General features: G+C 29.6%; 1 protein-coding gene across 6 annotated transcripts in view; it reads left to right on the forward strand.

The window, feature by feature from the left end:
• Positions 1-18957, forward strand: part of LOC106458272 (cyclin-dependent kinase-like 1) — a 37942-nt gene extending 18985 nt beyond the window's left edge. For 5 of the 6 annotated variants that reach the window (XM_022384423.1, XM_022384424.1, XM_022384427.1 and 2 more), the window contains 8 exons: positions 183-304; positions 5134-5206; positions 5774-5864; positions 6725-6922; positions 7851-7933; positions 10581-10640; positions 12930-13064; positions 15231-18957. In XM_022384423.1, the coding sequence (XP_022240131.1) occupies positions 183-304; positions 5134-5206; positions 5774-5864; positions 6725-6922; positions 7851-7933; positions 10581-10640; positions 12930-13064; positions 15231-15344 (876 nt within the window). In that variant the 3' untranslated portion in view covers positions 15345-18957. Of the gene's footprint in view, positions 1-182; positions 305-5133; positions 5207-5773; positions 5865-6724; positions 6923-7850; positions 7934-10580; positions 10641-12929; positions 13065-15214 lie in introns of all 6 variants that reach the window. The other variant, XM_022384425.1, reaches the window with a different exon arrangement.
• Positions 18958-19165: the final 208 nt, after the last annotated feature.

The following is a 19165-nucleotide window of genomic DNA, read 5'->3' on the forward strand; positions in this document are numbered from 1 at the left end:
AAGTTGGGGAAAAAAAGGTTGCATGTTATTTGAAACTTAATATCAATAAAATATCTTTATATTTTATATATATAGCAAGTAGAGTGAAATTATGATAATATTTTGTAATTTCACTGTTAAATATTGTAAGACCTGTCAGTAATTTTTATTACAAAAATATTTGTTTTATTCACATTACATAGCACCTAAAGCATCCTAACTTGGTGAATTTGATTGAAGTGTTTCGTCGCAAGAGAAAACTTCATATGGTTTTTGAATATTGTGATCATACAGTCTTGGACATTTTGGAAAAACATCCCAAAGGGTTAGTATTTATATCCTTGAAAAAAACTGGCTCTTTAAATTTGATATGCTACAAATGTTTTTGATTTATAACAACAACATTATCATTACTTGGCCTGATCTGATATAAAATGATCACAAAGAAATGTCAGTTTAAAAGTGATTGTCTAGCAAGATTTTTTTTGTTAAATTCACCAATCAGAATTTTTAAAATACAAACGAAATAAACAAGTAATCCAATTTAAACCAAACATTCCCTCATCAGTAACAGAAGGGATATTGTTTTAGTTCTGAGACACATAGATTAGAAATTGTAGATTTTAACTGTTTTTTAAGAAGAGAAATATGATTTTGGTATTTTAATTATTTGATAATATTTTATCTAGATGGTTAGGATTGAAAATTTTTAGGACTTATTACTGCATGTACAGTTAAGTCTAAAATTACAACATTACACTTAGTACTAGGTCATTAGGCCTAACATGCTGTTTTTTATATTAGTACTAGTACTATGTTTATAGAGTACTAATGTAAAGTTATTGAATATTAGTTTGAAAAAGGAATTATCCCAAGGGTTAAGTAAATAATAATAATTTATTTATCTTAAGAGTTGAAATTATTGTTGCTGTTGTTAAATGGCAGCTACTTAGAATTTGATATATTAGTAAATTATTTATATTAGCAATTAGTTACGTGTAGCAAAAAATGTAGTGTACATTGTAGCTGTGGTACTAGTAATGAACTGTATCAGTATTGATTGATAATTTAACTGGGCTCTGCAATTAACTCAATTAATGGATATAATCAATTACTTATGAGCATTGATTATATCAACCGGTGTCACATAAATAATTGGTTATTCAAAATTATGATTAAATTGATTGATGTTATGAAAATAATGAACTACTCAAAATTAGTGCTTCCCATTTTACTGTTTTTGATTATTTCAACTATCCAAGTGATTGAAATATTGCTATTATGATTAGTTAGTTCAGCATTGTATGCATACACGTGAATTTTTATGCATTGTCACCTAGCAACAAGTGGAATTTAGCTGTTTAATTTCAGCAGGGGTCAAAGGTTAATTTTTTTAACATGGTAGTTGACCATATTCTCATTAGTTTTCATTACACAATGAGAGTCATCCTTTATGTAAATAAGAATCCCAATTCTGGTCAATCACAAAATTTGAAGAAAAAGTGTGAATTCAGTATGATGTCATCCATTGTTCAACTGGAAATAAAGGTGGGGAAAGACAACTAGTGTGAACAAGTGTTATCTAATTATCCTTCTGTATTTGTTGGATGTTCCTTCATGAGTACAAATTACACAAAACAAAAGTGGCTGTTGTAATTTTTTGCCCCAAGATGTGAAGAAAACATACTGGTATAATGGTATATATGAGTATTTATGGGCAAGATGTTTTGGTAAGACATAATTACTTTCTTGTAAATATTTCTGTACCTTTTAAAAACTGTAAATAACCATTTTAGGTCCTTTATACAAACATTGTATTTTCTTACTTAAACCCCTGTGATATATGTCAAGATTGGATTATGTTTGAAAATTGTAGACTTGACTGTAACTTTCAAGAGGCTCAAAAAGATACAGTACACTTAAACATGCAGACCTTGATTACTTGAAGATAAGTTAGAGAGAGCATTTGGAAAAACTTTGCTATCAGAGGGTGAAAATAGTAAAGTAGGAGCAAAAATCAAGGAAGCAAGACAGGAAATGGATTGAATTAGGGTTAAGGTTAATTTGTGGGTGGTGGGTAGGAGAATACTGGGTTTACAAGTATGCACAGTGGTAAAAAAAAGTTTGAATATAGAGGCAGTTTCAGTTACCATTCTAATTGATTTGAATCTGCAACTGCTTGCAATAAAAAATGTGATGATAAAGAAGTTAACACATTGAGATACACTCACATCAAGTATACTAATAGTATAGGAGGACTAGGACTAGAAATTACTTACCAGGTGCTAAAGTACACAACATTATAGAGCATATTTATAGTTTAGTTGCTGGTACCAAGGAGCATGTTCTTTATTTTTAGTGCTTGTATGAGTGAATGATGCTGGAAGCTTTAAATCAAAAGAACTACTTAAAAAGTATAAAGAATGTCCTTCAGATATTATTTGATAGAAATTGATGTGTTGTCCTTTTGGGAGTACATTATTATGCTAGATGCCTGAGTGAATTACTTGGAAGGATCCAAAGCTTAAGTGAGAGATTATCAATATTTGGGCTGGTTGGACCTGTGGGATAGATTTAAGAGTAATATTGAATTATATACTAGAGATTGGCTCCACTTAAATATGCAATATAATAGGAGTTTTGGGAAGCTTTTAAAGGTATTCATTAAAGACAGTTTAAGCTTGCATATTTCTGAAGGAGCTTGGGAATTTAGGAATAAACAAATTGAAAGGACAACTGGGATGGTGTAGAGAATGTAAAAAGGAGATTTAGAGCACAACAAGTTAAGTAGTACTTTTAAAGATAAGTCTGTCAGATTTAAGGAAAAGCATAGTAGATTCAAGTATAGGCTTAGCTAGTATTATTCTAATGTTAGGATTACTAGGAGTACAATGGATAAGTTCAGGGCTTTAGATGAAATGATAGACTAGAATATAATGAAAATTACTGAAACTTGGTTAAATTTGGAGAACATTGATAATAGGAATTGTTTTGAAATTCCAGGTTATAAGTTATTTCATAGTTATAGTCATTTTGAAATAGGAGATGGGTGACTTTAAACATAATGGATAGTTTAACTGTTAGGACAAAAGGGGTGGTAGTTAAAAGGCTAACTCTATTATAGGGTTACAACTATGGATTTTGAGGGTAGAAAGTTTTAATTGGCAGTTGGCCATTTGATGAGATAGATGGTGTCAGTGAGAAATTTTATAATGAGATCAAGGCTGTTACTCTTGATAAAACTGGAGTAATAATTATGGGTACTTTAATTTAGGTACATTGATTGGGTATGTATAGTCAAATAGAGACATCCTGAAATGATTCCAGATGTGCTTCTGTAACATATAATCAGAAAGCCAATCAGAAGGGATGCTATTGTAGATTTATTATTAACCACTAATGAGGATATGGTTGCAAGAGTTGAAGTGAGTTAACATTAGAAGTAAGTTGTTTTTAACTCTGAATAGTCTGAATATAAGGTGATTTTCATGTTAAGAATAAAAATACTTTCTTTGATCTTACAGTTTTTATACTTCATTTATCTCTTGAACCTCCTAAATGAATATCACAAGTTTCTTTTCTGTAAAAATTTAAATTTAGTCTGTTATTTTTCTACCAGCCTTAACACTATACAGACTCAGTTGATTTGACCGACCTTTTAACCACCACAACAAAATACAAAATAATTTTAAATTACTGCTTTTTCTTTCTAGTATGACTGTAGATCATAACAGAAAATTAGTTATATATCCTAAACAGGCTGAAGTTTGTAACAGTTATACCTATTTTCATTTAATTTTATTGTTTTGTTGCTCTTTGAATTGTGGCTAACTACTAAACCTGCATAATAAAATGAGATATCACCTGGCAAGGGATTATTTCAAAATATTGAATTATGTAATGCACATGCAGCTTGCATGCATACTTTGCTGAGAAATATTTTATTTAATTTTCTTTTTAATTTGTATTTTCATATTTAACTTAATGTGTTTCTAATTTTTAATTTTTGTTGCTTTTATAACAATAAATATAGAATATAAAAAATATAGTACTTACATGTGGAAGTCTCGATAAACAATTAACATTAAACGTAGTTTTCGTAAAATTGTTGTTAATACTTTACCAAATTTTTATATAATTCAAATCTTCGTTTTAAAACACAATATAATTCACACAAAGAATACAGTGTCCTATAACTATTGTAATTTAACTGGCTTTCTAATTAAGCTATAAGTTCATTAAAATAATTCCCTTACTCGTTCGAGGTGAACTTGGTGATAGCAACTTTGAATCTATTGGCCAAGTAATTCAAAAGATGTCATCAGAATGAGTTAGTGTTATAAGTAATTCAGTAAATTTAAATCTTCTTTTTCTGTTGGTAATATATAATGTAATAGCAAACATCAGAGAAAATTATTGATAATTTGTGATGGGGTGTGGCATGTAGGTTTGAATTTCTGGTTTATATTTCTGTAAGTCTAGATGATTGGAGGCTACAAGATTTATTATGGCTCAGAAATATCTATACCATAACTGTAATTTGTTATTTAAACTCATAAGCTAAAATAGGGGTGGAAGGAATGTTTTAAGTGGGCAATTTGGAGCAAACAAGTCGCGTGTGATACATAAAAGTGGAGATTGAGAACTTATTTCAATATTTCCTTTTGAAATTAAGAAATTAAAACTTATACATACTTATATTAACTGTGTTGATGCCAGGTTTATTGACTTAAACTAATGATAAGCTTGTTTCATTAAATTTTGAATGTAATTCTATAAAATGTTGTGACATGCACACTTTAACATCCACCCATACACATAGGATTAAAAAGCTTAAAACATTAAAACCATAGCTAAAAAACAAAGTTCATCTTTGTTTGTGGCCACTTTGCAATCTTATTTTCAGTAATGAAGCTACATGTGTTTATGAGCATTGACACATAATAAGTTGCATTGATAAATGTGAAATAAGATTAGTGGAGTATAGACAAAGAAGATAGTAGAACTGTCAGTCACAATTTAAAATATGATATAACCATGTATGTATGATACAAGACATCTCACAATAATAATTTATATAGAATAATAGGCTGGTGGAAGAAAAAATTTTTTATATTAGTAAAGGTAATTTATGATAATTATTTTGTTTGTTAGAGTTCCAGAACAATTAACCAAACGTTTGATTTACCAGACATTGCAAGCTGTGAACTTCTGTCACCAGCACAACGTAAGTGTAACCAGTTTTGTTTTACTATCACTTTGGCTGTTCTCATCATTATTCTAATCATACTGGGAATTTCATCCACTGATTTAAAGCTGACAAATTCCACCGTAACTCAAAATTAGTTTATGAGGACCTTTCAAAATTAAGTTAGAAAGCTTTCTTTATCTGAAGAAAAACATAATAAAATGAATAAAGGACAAAATAAGAAGCTGATTTTATGAAGTACTATTTAATATTGTTTATAGTACACACATTTTCAAGTTCCTTCTGTATAGTAACATGTTATCAATTCCTAGAAAGAGGTTGACCTAATGGTTTTTAAAACTATAGGGCACAGGTTTACTATGGGTTATGAATGTATGATTCTCCCAAAATCTTCTTTTGATGGTTTATTGGAGTTCTCTAACATTGAGCCTAAGTTTGGAAGTTTTACAAACACTGATGTACTTGGATGATAAAAGAGATAATATGTGTAAGATTTCCAAAGAATATGAAAGTTAAATAGTTACTTCTAATTCTGTGATGATGTTTTTATATGAACCTTTTCTAATCTATTTTTATCTGTTATAGTGCATACATCGTGATGTTAAACCTGAAAATATTCTTTTAACAAAAGATGGCATAGTGAAGCTGTGTGACTTTGGCTTTGCAAGAACACTGAGTAAGAAAGTGAATAGTGTTACTTTGGTACCAAGTTGTTTGGTTATTGTTATGTATTAACAGTTGGTGTAATTGTCTCCGGGTCCTGATATACAACTAATGTAAACATTTCCAATCATTGCTAATAACTAAAAAAACACGAAAAACAGCATCCAATGAACAATTTTCAGGATACTGCAATATTTTAACAATACGAATATAGTTATATACAGTTGTAAGATTGTTTTTTTAAGTAAATATTTTAGCTTACACTAATATGATACATTGTAGTTACCACAGTAAATGTCCAATATTGTTTGAGTTTGTATGGAAAAAATAGCATAGACAAAAATTTTATTTAAGCACACTGTATCTTTAATGATGATGAGAAACCCACTTGAAGTAAAAATGTATAGTAGAGATAGTTGATATGGGTATTAAATACTTTAATTAAAATAAAGTACAAGAACAATGTTTAGACCTTCTTAGGAAGGTCAAAATGTTGTTCTTGTACTTTATTTTAATTAAAGTTTTTAATACCCATACCAGCCATCTCTGCTATACACTGTATCTTTATTTCAATATGGTAGAGACTTGATTTAATATTGCTTTGATTTGAGAGAGAAGGTATATGTTAACTTGTTTGTATTATGTTACATGTTTTTTCTGTATTTTCTTTGTTAATGTACTTGAATCACTAGCAATTTTGTAGTACAAATGGTTATGTGAAGTTAATTTTTGTAGCTTACAAAGATTTTGATTTTCTTTGCTTGTTTTGAGCCATGGGAAATTGCCTAAAATGGATAGTTGTGTTTAATATGCACATTTTTTTGTTTTACAAAACTCAATTCTAATATCTAAAATTAAGTTTTTTGTTCGTAGGCCCTGGTGAAAACTATACTGACTACGTAGCTACTCGGTGGTATCGAGCTCCAGAACTGCTTGTGGGAGACACGCAGTATGGGCCAGCTGTAGATGTGTGGGCCATTGGATGTGTTACAGCAGAGCTTATGAGAGGAGAGGCCTTGTGGCCTGGAAAGTCAGATGTGGACCAGCTTTATCTGATCAGGAAGACCTTAGGTACAAATAAGTAATGTTTAATTTTTCAATGCAACTGTTCTTGTAATAACTGAATGGAAAAATGTGAGCATAGTGCTAAAACTACTTATACAGTTACATGACCATCTTTGTATTGTTAGTTTGCAATGCTAGTTTATATACTGAATGACTTAAATATTATTGGTACTGTAGGTAAATTAAAGGGTGAATTAATAAAAGTACTTATCTGACAGTCTACGACAGGAAATTATGAGAATGATGTTCTATAATAAAATATTATAAGTTAGGTTAATATGAAAACAAATTTGAAATAATTGAAAAATTTATTGTCTTTTTACATTTTGTGTAAAAAGCAAAGTTCAAATCTCTGTCTTATGAAGTTTGAAATTACTATTTTAAAAAAAGAAATTGATCTTATCAGGGTTTTGGATATGTGCATAACACAGGAAGCACTTTTTTTTCTTTTTTTTTTACAAGGCATGAGGTTTATTCACCAGTGAACTAAATTATATTTTAATCTCAAAATATCAGCATTGTTTTGTAGGGAAAGTATCTTATTATAGACTTATTTACTGTATTATTGTGAGTGTCTTCTTTTTGAATTGTTAGATGAGGCAGTGTTAAAGAAATTTTCTTCACCATCAACAGTTTTACCTTAAAATCAGAGAAAGGTTATTTGGAAAAATAATGCAAGTTGTAGGAGTTTGAATCTTTATTTAGTTGACATTCATAAAACATTACTTTGATCTCTACTTTGAATGAACCTGGTATATATCTTAGATGAGTTACTAATACCAAGATTTTGCAATGTTAAATATATCTTTGATTTGTCAATAAATAAATTTGTTTGTAGGTGAAAAATATTAAAATTAATACATGTTGTGGCAGAATTGAAGACATTTTGAAAATACATTTGAGTTATTGTTTAGAATTTTGTTTGTTTTTACAGGAGATTTAATTCCAAGACACATGCAGATTTTCAGATCAAATGATTTTTTTGCTGGGGTAAACATACCAGAACCTGAAGTTAGGGTAAGTTTAGATAAGTTTCAGCTAATCAGTGTTATATCAAATATACAGTCTGAAATTACAAAGAAAGTGTTACAAGTGTTCTAGGAAAGAAATAATTAAGCCTAATAGCCTTCATTGTATAGCAAAAACATTGACCATTTAATTCTTTTCCCTGAGAACAATTTTTAATCATTTCTTTATAATTTCAGAATTTATCATACTGTAGCTTATTTGTGTCATTTACTTGTCTATGTGTTTGTGTCAATTTTGAAAGAAAGTATGGGACTTAGACTAAAAGAAACTTAAGTTGTAGTAGCTGAAGGTTGTGCAATGGACTTATATTTCTTGGATTAAAGTTCTATGAAAGGAAAGATTGTATGATAACTTGTAAATTTTGGATCAAGTCAGGCTTTCTTAATTTTTGCATATATTTTGAGGTATATTCAAAATCTGTATAAGAACATTTCAAACAGTTATTGAACATAATTTTCTGTTACTTAGGGGTAGTTTTCTTACAATTTGTTTGAAGCTAAAGATTAGTACATTACATATGAATTGTGGATATTTAGTGATAGAGTGTTTTGAAGTGACGGAACAATTAGGCAAATTTTTTTCAATGCATCCTTATTCTCCAGCACCTGATGCTTACATCTATAACACTCAGTGATAACAAAAGGTAATATTGAACTGCAAAGTAGTTTCTCAAGGCATTTCCTATAATGCCTCAAATGAGCAATATTTTACTCATCTTCTTAACAAGCAGAATTTGGGGATTTATTAGTAGTATAAAATTTGACTGGGACTTATAAGTATGATTGTAAGTATTAGAGATAGTAGAATTTGAAAGGAGTTTTATATCAATTTTCTTAATTACATTCAACTAAATTTAAAGTTTATTTTCAATAATCATTTGAATTATTTCATTTAGGGAGTTTAATTAGGAAATTTAATGTAAAAATCTGTCATCTTTTTCATCATGAAATCCCTGACTGAAATGGTTCAAATGAATTTTTTGAAAGGAAGCTTTGAATTTAATTAAATGTATTGTAAATAATTTTGAGCTCTCTATCAAACTCACTTTTACTTATTTCTAAAGAAAATGCAGAAGAGTTGTTGTACTAAGTTCTAAGATATCTTATTTACTTTGTTTTATTAAGTTAGCTCTGTATAAAATGAAAATATGAAACATCTTTAACTCTAAAATGGCCAGGTACATTGAAGCATTTGTTGTATGGTCTGTTTTATTGCATGGTAAAAAACTAATGGCTGAAATATTTTGAAACTTGAACTTTCTACACATAATAAAGCTTTTGCAAATAAGATATCTTATTTTTATGTGTGATATTTTTATGAATTCATCATTTTGAATATTAATAAATATTTCACTGTGGTATGTTTTTTTAAGAAACAATAAAATGTTTTCCTTTGTTATAGATTTCAATTAATGATTTTTATGTGTTCTTATATTCTTGTGAAAACTTTCCTATAAAATTTTTATTTTATAAAACTGTAAATTTTATCTTTCTTTTGATTAAAAAAAACATTGTATGCAGTTTCACCATATTTATGATTACTGGCACAATAAAAATTACTTTTTACCCCATCAAAATTATAAGGAATTTGACTTTATTTTTACGTTGAAATTGTTAATCAGACTTCATAATAAGAGTAAAACATTTTTAATCCATTTTTACATTAATTTTATTTTGATGATTTATTTTACCCATTGTATCAGTTAAGTCCTAATGTAAATATGGCCTAGCAAACAACAACCTTGTTGGTGAAACAAAACTTAATACGGTCAAGTGCAAAAAGATCTATGTATGCCTACCTTATCTCTTTCAGTAAAGAAATTACCTTTCCTGTCATACTGCAACATCATAATTTAAATGAAATATTAAATGACAAAGAAAGCTTTTTTACGAGCTTTAAGAAAAACATCAGGACTGTAATTGTGGCAGAAGTACTTCACAAACTTCTTTTCTTCTATCATCATATCACTAAGTTAAGCTTTTATTAATTTGTTCTGATCTCTGTGTGAATCTTTGCTGAACTGGAAGTCCTATTGGCTTACATAGAATTTTCATAACATGCTTAGATTACTAGCTTATGGCTTCTCAAAGCTGGGAAATAGACAAATAAATCACAATATGCAACTGAGATTAACAAACAGTGATTGGCTAAACTAATAAAAAGACAGTTGCATTGAAGTTACAAGATTTAACTTAGTGCTATTTTGTTAAAAACTATTTCAGTTTTCTTCTTAAGGGGTTATGAATGATGTATTATGCTCAGAAAAAACAGTTTGGGAAATACACTAGCATATTCAGAGCACACTAAAATCAACCCAAAATCAATTTGTGTTTATTAAAGTCTTTATATAAAATCTTTATTGACTAAATGTCAGTCTAAAGTATTTGAAAACATGTGTGGAGGAATGACTACAAATTTATGTTTTTCTGTAATGTTTTTAATTTAGTGGTTCAATTTTTCTCTTGGGACAGGATGCACCAATTAGGGACACTATAAAGTTAAACATTCAGAACAAAGATTGTGAGGATATTGTCTTCTAAACCTCTGTACCTTAATTACAAATTTATCTAAATGATAAGAAAGAGAAAATCTATTAAGAAGAAAATTCTCAGTGATGAACTTCTTTTGTCTTTAGGAAAGCCTAGATCACAAGCTCCCAAAAAGCATTGATGACAGTGGTTTTGATTTTGTAAAGGTAGGAATTATTAATATTTCTGTTTTTGAAAGTGACTTCCCATACTCATCAGTAGTAGTATTCCATTTAAAGATCTGAAGGATTATCTTTTCAAACAACTCAAAGCCCTAGCTAACACAATATTTTATCATCTCTGTTTTTAAGCTTGCTTTTATATCTTGTTGTTGTTTTCTTCAATATTTTCTAGACCAAATCAATCTGAAAATTACTGGTCCAAACCAAGTAATAACTACATCATTATAAACTGTATGATTAAGAATAAAAGCCAAACTTGCACACCATCATTACAAATCAATTAGTGAATGTAATAGTACAGAAAAATACTTAACAGTGTCATTGCAAGGATTTTAAATCAAATAATATTTCCCCAAGGATTTTGAAGGAGGTTAAGGATTGAATATGTGAGCCTCTTGCTAATATTTTTTGTACATCCTTGAATAGTGTACAGGTGCCAAAGGATTAGAAGTTGGCTAATGTTACTCCTGTTTTCAAGAGAGGTGATAAACATTGTCCCATTAGTTATCATAATTATCAGTTGTGGGAAAAGTTTTTGAAAGCCTGATAAAAACATGCTTTGCAAAGTCATTTAATAAAGTTTAGAATTTTATTGGATAGTCAACATGGTTTCATTAAGGGAAAATCTTTTGACATTCTTTGAAAAGGTTAGTGCTTATGCAAATGAGGGTAAGGGTGTAGATTTGGTGTATTTAAATTTTCAGAAAGCATTTGACAAGGTGTCACATAAAAGTCTTGTAAAAAAACTTCTCTCTATAGGTGTGGGGATAAGTTAGCTAATTGGATAGAAGAGTCACTGGATAGAAGAAAGTTATAAATGGAGTTCAGTCAAACTGGATTAATGTCACACGTGGGGTACCTCGGGACAGTCTTAGAACCTTTGCTCTTTTTGATTTACATAGATGATGGAATGTTCAATAAATTACTTAAATTTGCTGATGATATTAAGGTCTTGGGTATTGGTGGCTGTGAGGAGGATGGTGCTGCTTTACAAAAGGATTTAGATCATTTAGTGAGTTGGGCAAATAAATGGTAGATGGGTTTTAATTATAATAACTGAAAGATAATGCATGTGGGTTATCATGATTTGAAATATAAGTATAATTTGGATGGAAATAACCTTAATAGTGTTATGAAAGAAAGGGATCTTGGTGTAGTGATTGATCAGTCTCTAAAGCCATTCAAGCAGTGTGCTGTTGCTAATGATAGGAAAAATAGGATTTTAGTTTGTATCTACAGAAATATTAAATACAAATCTAAAGAGGTTATAATTTTATTGTACTGTTCACTGGTTAGGCCACATTTGGAGTATTGTATTGAGTCTTTGGTTCCTTACCTTAGGAAGGACATTGAATATACATTTTGGCAGGGTAGGAGTCATTTTAAACTAAGACAGTTTTATTTTTCTAAAAGGGTGGTTGGCCTTTGGATGTTGTGGAAACTGTAAATTTAAATGAGTTTAAGAGAAAGCTTGATAAATATATAAATGATAAGGACTGGCTTTGAGGTTTTATTTAATTTTTTCATTTAATAGTTTTAGTTTAGTTTAGAGGATGGGACAACCTAGATGGATCAATAGGTCTCTTATTGTCCCTAAACATTATGTTATGTTATGTAATATTGATAGCGTGTTATATTTTTAATAATTGCTGATTTAAAATTTGTCAGGAGGAGGATATGAGAATGTGTGTATGTTTAGTGATGCTGTTGACTGCATGGTAGAACTAACTCACTTTAAGTCACTAATTTGGCCTTGCATTTTGGATCTAATTATAATACAGTGCTTAAAAGAGATCTATTAAATTATATTTTACAAACATACTCCTATAATTACACTCTGATCACAGTGTATTTTCCTTAGATTTAATTCCATAGTTTAAAAAATCACAAAGTCTCTGTCAGTTTTAATATAGGCTACTTATCCAACTAAAAGAACATGTCAAAACAAAATCAACTTCTAAAGTATTTTGAGTGTATGATTATATTATTTTTCCAACAGAAACATATTTATGTTCATTATTTTATTTATTCCCAAGACATCAGCTTCACAAATAGAATGAAATGAGTATAAAAAGTAATGATATTCCTTATATTTTAATAATTTCATACTAATTCTGAATCCTACTGTATCAAATGTGTAATTTGCTTTTTCACAAACCATGGAGATAGAATTGCAAGAAACTTGCTAGCAAGATACATTGTCTATATATATACTAGAATGTGTATTTGGTATTAATATGTAGCATTTGAAGGTAAATTTATGTTCTTATCTAGAAATGCGTGGACAAAGATCCCCAGAAAAGGTTTACTTGTGAACAACTACTCAAGCATCCTTATTTAGGTCAAGTTAAAATCTCAGAATTTGAAACAGAAGACAATCAGATAAGACAGAAGAGAGAAAAATCTAAGGTATTTATGTTTAGCTTTTTTAACATTTAAGTTTATTGTGAATATGGATAGAAAGATTATGTATGAATATTATATATTAGTCTTTCTTAGATTTTAGTTGAAGTAATTACTAGTGGAAAAGTTGAAATAACTTGTAGGTGAGCTATAAAACTGAATGTGTTTAATTGAAACAAGAGGGAATCCTCAATAGCTGCAGCACTTGAAATTATTTCAGCAGGATAAGAGTAAATTAATATATGAGACCCTTTTTTTTTGATAGCTATATTTTTATGTACCAGCAATACCAAGCATGGGGTGCACATATACCTGATTTGATTTGATTGCTCATTAAGATCTCTACCAGCCCACCCTCAAATTGAAATTCTTTTAGGCAGGGTTAGAGTAAATTAATTTATGAGACCTTGCCCATCAAATAATCAGTCAAACGGGTTTGACCTCCTGAGTCTAAAACTGTAATTAGATCTGAAATCGGTCAAGAGATGGTGGAGCTACAAGTTAAAAGTTCATACTTGAAAAACTCGGAGCCATTCTATGAGCTGCTATTTTGTGGCTAAAAATTAGTAAAGTTCAGAACATGGTAAGAAGAACCTTGGGTTTATTAACATGATTTTTTCTAGTTTATACTAAATGTTTAAAACTTTCAGAATAATTAGTACCTTTTCTACAGATTTAAGGTTTGATTATTATGACTAGTGAGTTCCTTTCAAGTGTCAAGTGAATACCTACTTGCCAAATTTCAAGTAAAAGTAAAAATTCACACCATTATCAGAACTTATGTGGTAAATCCACAAACAGACTAATGGTTATCTTCATGGAAATTTACAGATGGGTATAGAAATTAACATTTATTATTAATGATATATAGTTAACTTTTATGGGTTGTGAAACACAATTTGCTCTATTTTTAGAAAAGGATCTTTTAAAACCTATTTATTAAGTGGCTCACTGGGAAACCTGATCATGGAATCTACTAGAAAGTTTAGAAAACTTAGGAACAAACTTCAGATCTGGGATTTTTTTTATAGTTTCTTTAGATGTTCATGTATTTCCTGAAAATGTTCTCTTGTTAAATTACATTTGTTTAAAAGCTACAGATGTTTTTTCTTAAGGTAAGACATCAGTTAAGCTTAGTTAGGTTTAGTGAGTATAATAAGTAACATTAAAATATTTTGATGACTCAAATCCCTATTTATTGAATATTATTGTTAAGTTTATCATATAGAAACAATTCAAATAAATAAAATAACTTATTATTTATTTAAAATAAATTATATTTGTTTAATATAAATTGATCTTAACCAAGAATATTGTTAGCAACAATATTGTTACCTAGCCTGATCTGATGCCTTTTTGAAAGGACAGGTCACTAATAATTCTTTGTCAGTTTGTGAGATGTATCTTAGCAATTTAAAATCAACTGATTGAGTATATAAAATAGAATTTTCTGATCAAGATTTTTTTAAATTTGAAATTCTAAAACAAAAGTAAGTATTTTGGATATTTTTTGGAAATTTCACAACATGAAAAAATGATAGGAAAACTAAATCAAATTATGTGAATTTTTTATCTGAAACTAGGTACTGTTTAGTAAACTAAATTTCTTGCAGTTTGTTAAGTATTTCCACTTTAAGAAAAAAAAACTGTGAATGACACACCCTCCAGTCAGGAAGAAATGAATTTGCTCAGTTTGTTTTCAAGTGATTCCTTAATGGATCTTTATAAACAAAACCCATTTTTACCTGACAATTGTTTCATACTTTCTGTTCCATAGTACCGACCCCCAGTGGCATAGCGGTATGTCTGCGGACTTACAACGCTAGAACCCGGGTTGTGATACCCGTGGTGGGCAGAGCATAGATAGCCCATTATGTAGCTTTGTGCTTAATTACAAACAATCCATAGTACCATTTATTTATAAAACCTGCTGTGGTCTACTGCAGTTATCACAATTTTTGTACTTATTATTTAGCATCTAATCAAACAAAATATAAAACCATTAATAGAGTTACTTGTAATTTATCTGGAACCAGCAGTGGTTTATTTCAAGAATATCAGCATTTCAGTTATAACACTAGTTTTTACCTAACAGCAAAATCTAGTTATTAGATGTTCCCATCTTTTACTAGTTTATTAATAAAGCTGTTTAACAGCATTTTTCTTTTTTAGAATGGTCAGCATCAGACATTATTACCACAGTTGCCTGGAGCCACCACTCCAGAGTCTAAAGGAAGTAACACCAACTCAAACAATCGCAGATTTTACCACTTACCAAACATCTGACGAGTTGGTCAAGGGAGCAATCATGAGCAGCGAAGTAAAGTTTCCCTTCCTACTTGGTTCAACAAATAGGATGGCAGGATGAGGGGGGAGAATTATATCTGTATATAACTGTTTGATTTTCAAATGCAACCTGATTAAGTCTTTGAGACTGTATAATATTTGATCCACAGATTGTGTTAGTAAACTTTAGAATTGTCATAAACCACCAAAATCTGTAGAATACATTTGATCACATCAACATAAATTAAGTTCAGTTTGAGTGCCATATATCGCAGCATATAAGTCGACCCCCCTATCAAAAATTCCTGTAATTTTCTGATCACCACCATATAAGCCTACCCCAAAAATTATACAGAAAGTCTATACATTATACATATATTTCTAAAGACAGATGAATATTTAAGAGGAAGGATCATATACAATTTATTCAACAGTATTGACAACAAAATTTAAGATCCATCAAAGTCCTCATCTTTAGAATCTGAGTTGCCAAAAAGTTCATTGAATTCACTTTGCTTTATCTGATCTTCATAGACATCACACTCCTTCATGGGATCATTGTTGGGCAGACATCATTTTCTGTCATAAGACCAAGTTGTGTCATTTCATAAAATGCCTACACCAACCTCAATGAGCAGTTAAGTCAGAAATATTTCTATTCTTGGCCCATTCCTTGGATCATAGCATAATCTGATTTCTTGTTACAATCAGACCAGACTTGTGGTTTTTGTCAACTCATTTCACATTGTCTGTTTCCAGTTCAGGCCAGAAACCATTTTTCATCCTTGAGCAGCAAGCTTTGTTCCTGACAGACTTTGAATTTTCACTATCTTTTTGCCAAATTTCCTACTCACAGCACAGTTTGTCTTTTCAGCAAATTTCACAATTTTAATTTTGGTTTGTATCTCATACATTTTGGAGGCATTTTGTTTAATATATCACCAAAATAACAACTAGTATGCATATTATGATCTTTGTAAAGTCATTTCCTAGAATTTTAAAATGAAAGCTCTGCTTGAAGAGTATTGTTTGGTGTGTCTAAATAGATCGATTCACTTGATATCAAGGCTCCGCTGATGTTTGAGAATTTTCCTACTTTTTTGTACCCATTTTATGAGTCGAGTCCCCTTTCTTTGGATAACATTCTGTTATTAAAAAAATCGACTTATATGCTGTGATATATGGTATATTAACAGTTCAGCAAGCATGCTGAATGCCTCTTTATGTTTTTTTTTAATTTAAAGATGAGTTTTATTGAAAAAGGAACTGAAGATAATAAAAATAAAATCTTAGTTTCTATTTAAAATTTAGTGTTTTTGATAATAAACCTTACAACTAAATGGTAAGTAGAACTCTGTTAGTATATGGTGAGGATATCCAAGCTGTTGACATACTATGTTCTGGAAGATTTATATCCTCTAATTGTTTGGCATTATATTCATATTTCAGTTTTATTTCAACTTGGAGATGTCTTGTAGAGTAAACTGTAGAAACTAGCTGAGATTTAAATTTCTCTGGATTCTTTGATAAGTCTAAACTTAAGCATTTGTATTTTTGGTTTCATCTTTGTGCTGTTGAACTCATTTGTAGAAGTCGAATAACTTATTTCACTAATTAGTTATATATGTTTCCCCCCCTTTTCAAAGAGATTATTTTTCATTTGATATTTCAGGAAAATTGCTTGTTTCTGTTGTTAATGACATTCAAAGATTTCTTTCACAGTATAACAAACCATGAATATAGATATGCTTTATTCAGCACAGATTGATCCACAGTCCAGGGTCACATAGGAAAACCAAAGCTAGAAATACAATTTGAAGTCTGTTTATTAGGCAAACTTTTATTCTCTGGTGGCTCGAGAAACATTGCCATTGGTATTAGGTTACTTCAGCACTTTCTGGAATTTCATCCCTCTTTCCAAAGTGCTATTACCAGTAGAGCTAAATTTTAATCCATTAATTACCATTATACCAGCACTACTCAATCACCACCATACCAAAAAATATGTTTTGTGAAAAACAACTTATCTCATTATATGAAAACAAATTCTTATGCTGATGTTTATTTAGGTGACAAGTTTTGATGACTTTTCCTTGAAAAAAAATTGCATTATGGTAATGGGCATTATTGATTAACTTTTCAAAAGTTATACTACTTTTCATGGTCAAAAATTGTAAACTGTATTCTTAATCTGAATGATTTCATTACACAACTTTATTTAGTAATAGTAAAAGTACGTACTTTTTTAAAATAAAGAATCCAGTTTTGTCACTGGATGATTAATTCCCATTTAAAATTTTTTATACTGGTTAAATAACCTTTCTTTTAGAAGAAATACAAAGTTTATAGTGATAAAATTCAAGATTCAAGTTAAAAAAGTTTTTTGCCTGTGGTATGATTAGTGTAATAATACATACTTATAACAGATGATTTTAAAGTACACATTATAAAAAGAATGCTATTGTAAAGAAAAATAATAACATCAGTTTTAGAAATAATTTCCTGTCAGCACTACATTTTATGTGCTCAGTTGTTTACTATAAAAAGTGGATAAGAATTTTAAAATGTTAGTACAAAATGAAAAAAAAGACTGCAAAACAGATAAAAGTATTCATTTGTGGAATTATAAGAGATGTTTAAAAATTTCCTGCCTTTTTTTGGGATCACTGACCATTACAAGGTAAGCATCAGGTGCTGGAAAATGAAGGCAATGAAAACATTTTCAGATTGTTCATTTGCTTCAGTAAGCTTGCTCCCATGGCTATAATATTCTTGGGCAGTTTATCAATATCACAAATAATCATATATTGTGCACTGTGATATCACAGGTACTATCTGAATCTGCATTTTTCACGAATATGGTAACAATCTTCATCTGTCTCTGTCTATTTAATTAATTCTATAGAAAGTTTTGAATGGTATCTAAAACAGGCCCATTCTAGTCACATTACAATATTCTGACAAAGAGTACCTCACCTTTGAGAGTTCATTATTTTATCATAAATGTGCTAAATGTTGTAATGTTTAACTTTTTTGAAAACTATTATGCATTACTTTTTTCTTTTGCAAACAACTTTATGAAAAAGAAATTGGGAGTTTATTCCCAAACAGTAAATTACCTATGAAAAACATGATTACATCATAGCATAATGAGAGAAATACATTATTCTGGTTTCTCCAGCCTGCCCCACTGCTGTCAACTTTCACTTTGTTGTGCCTATAAGTGTAGAGAAGAAAGCTCCTGGTGACCATAAGATAATGATCAAATATGAATGCTTTTAAGTGAGTTGTTTGTGATATATATATTTGAATTAAAGATAAAGATGTGTGTATTTTTGTATGTGCACACATTATGTGTGAACATAGTAGTTTTCTTAGATTTCATGTTGCTTTTATCAAGGAAACCTTGTATATATATGTTGTTCATAAATACATGATATCTTTTAGTGTACTCTAACAGTTATTTGATTTATGTTTATTTCCCTAAAGATTAATCTGTTTGTAAAATTATAAATACAGGAAAACTATTGGTGAGTATTGTTAGTACCATTCACGTTGTGTAATTCGATTTTAGAGCAAATTCAGTGATAGTTACATTGTCTCTTGTTTTATTGAACACAAAATCTTCAGAAAAACATTACTCATTGTAAGATGTATCCTTTATTAAGTATTTTACAAAACCAACTTACGTTAAAAGTAATTCTTAGTTTGTTGAAAGTTACTTGTCTGAGATGTAAGAAAATACTAGTGTGCTATTAGTACCTTGTTTCTCTTGTACTTGAATCATGTAATTTAATTTCTAGAAATACCAGGAAATGTGG

Source organism: Limulus polyphemus, unplaced genomic scaffold (assembly GCF_000517525.1).
Source record: "Limulus polyphemus unplaced genomic scaffold, Limulus_polyphemus-2.1.2 Scaffold438, whole genome shotgun sequence".
NCBI lineage: Eukaryota > Metazoa > Arthropoda > Merostomata > Xiphosura > Limulidae > Limulus > Limulus polyphemus.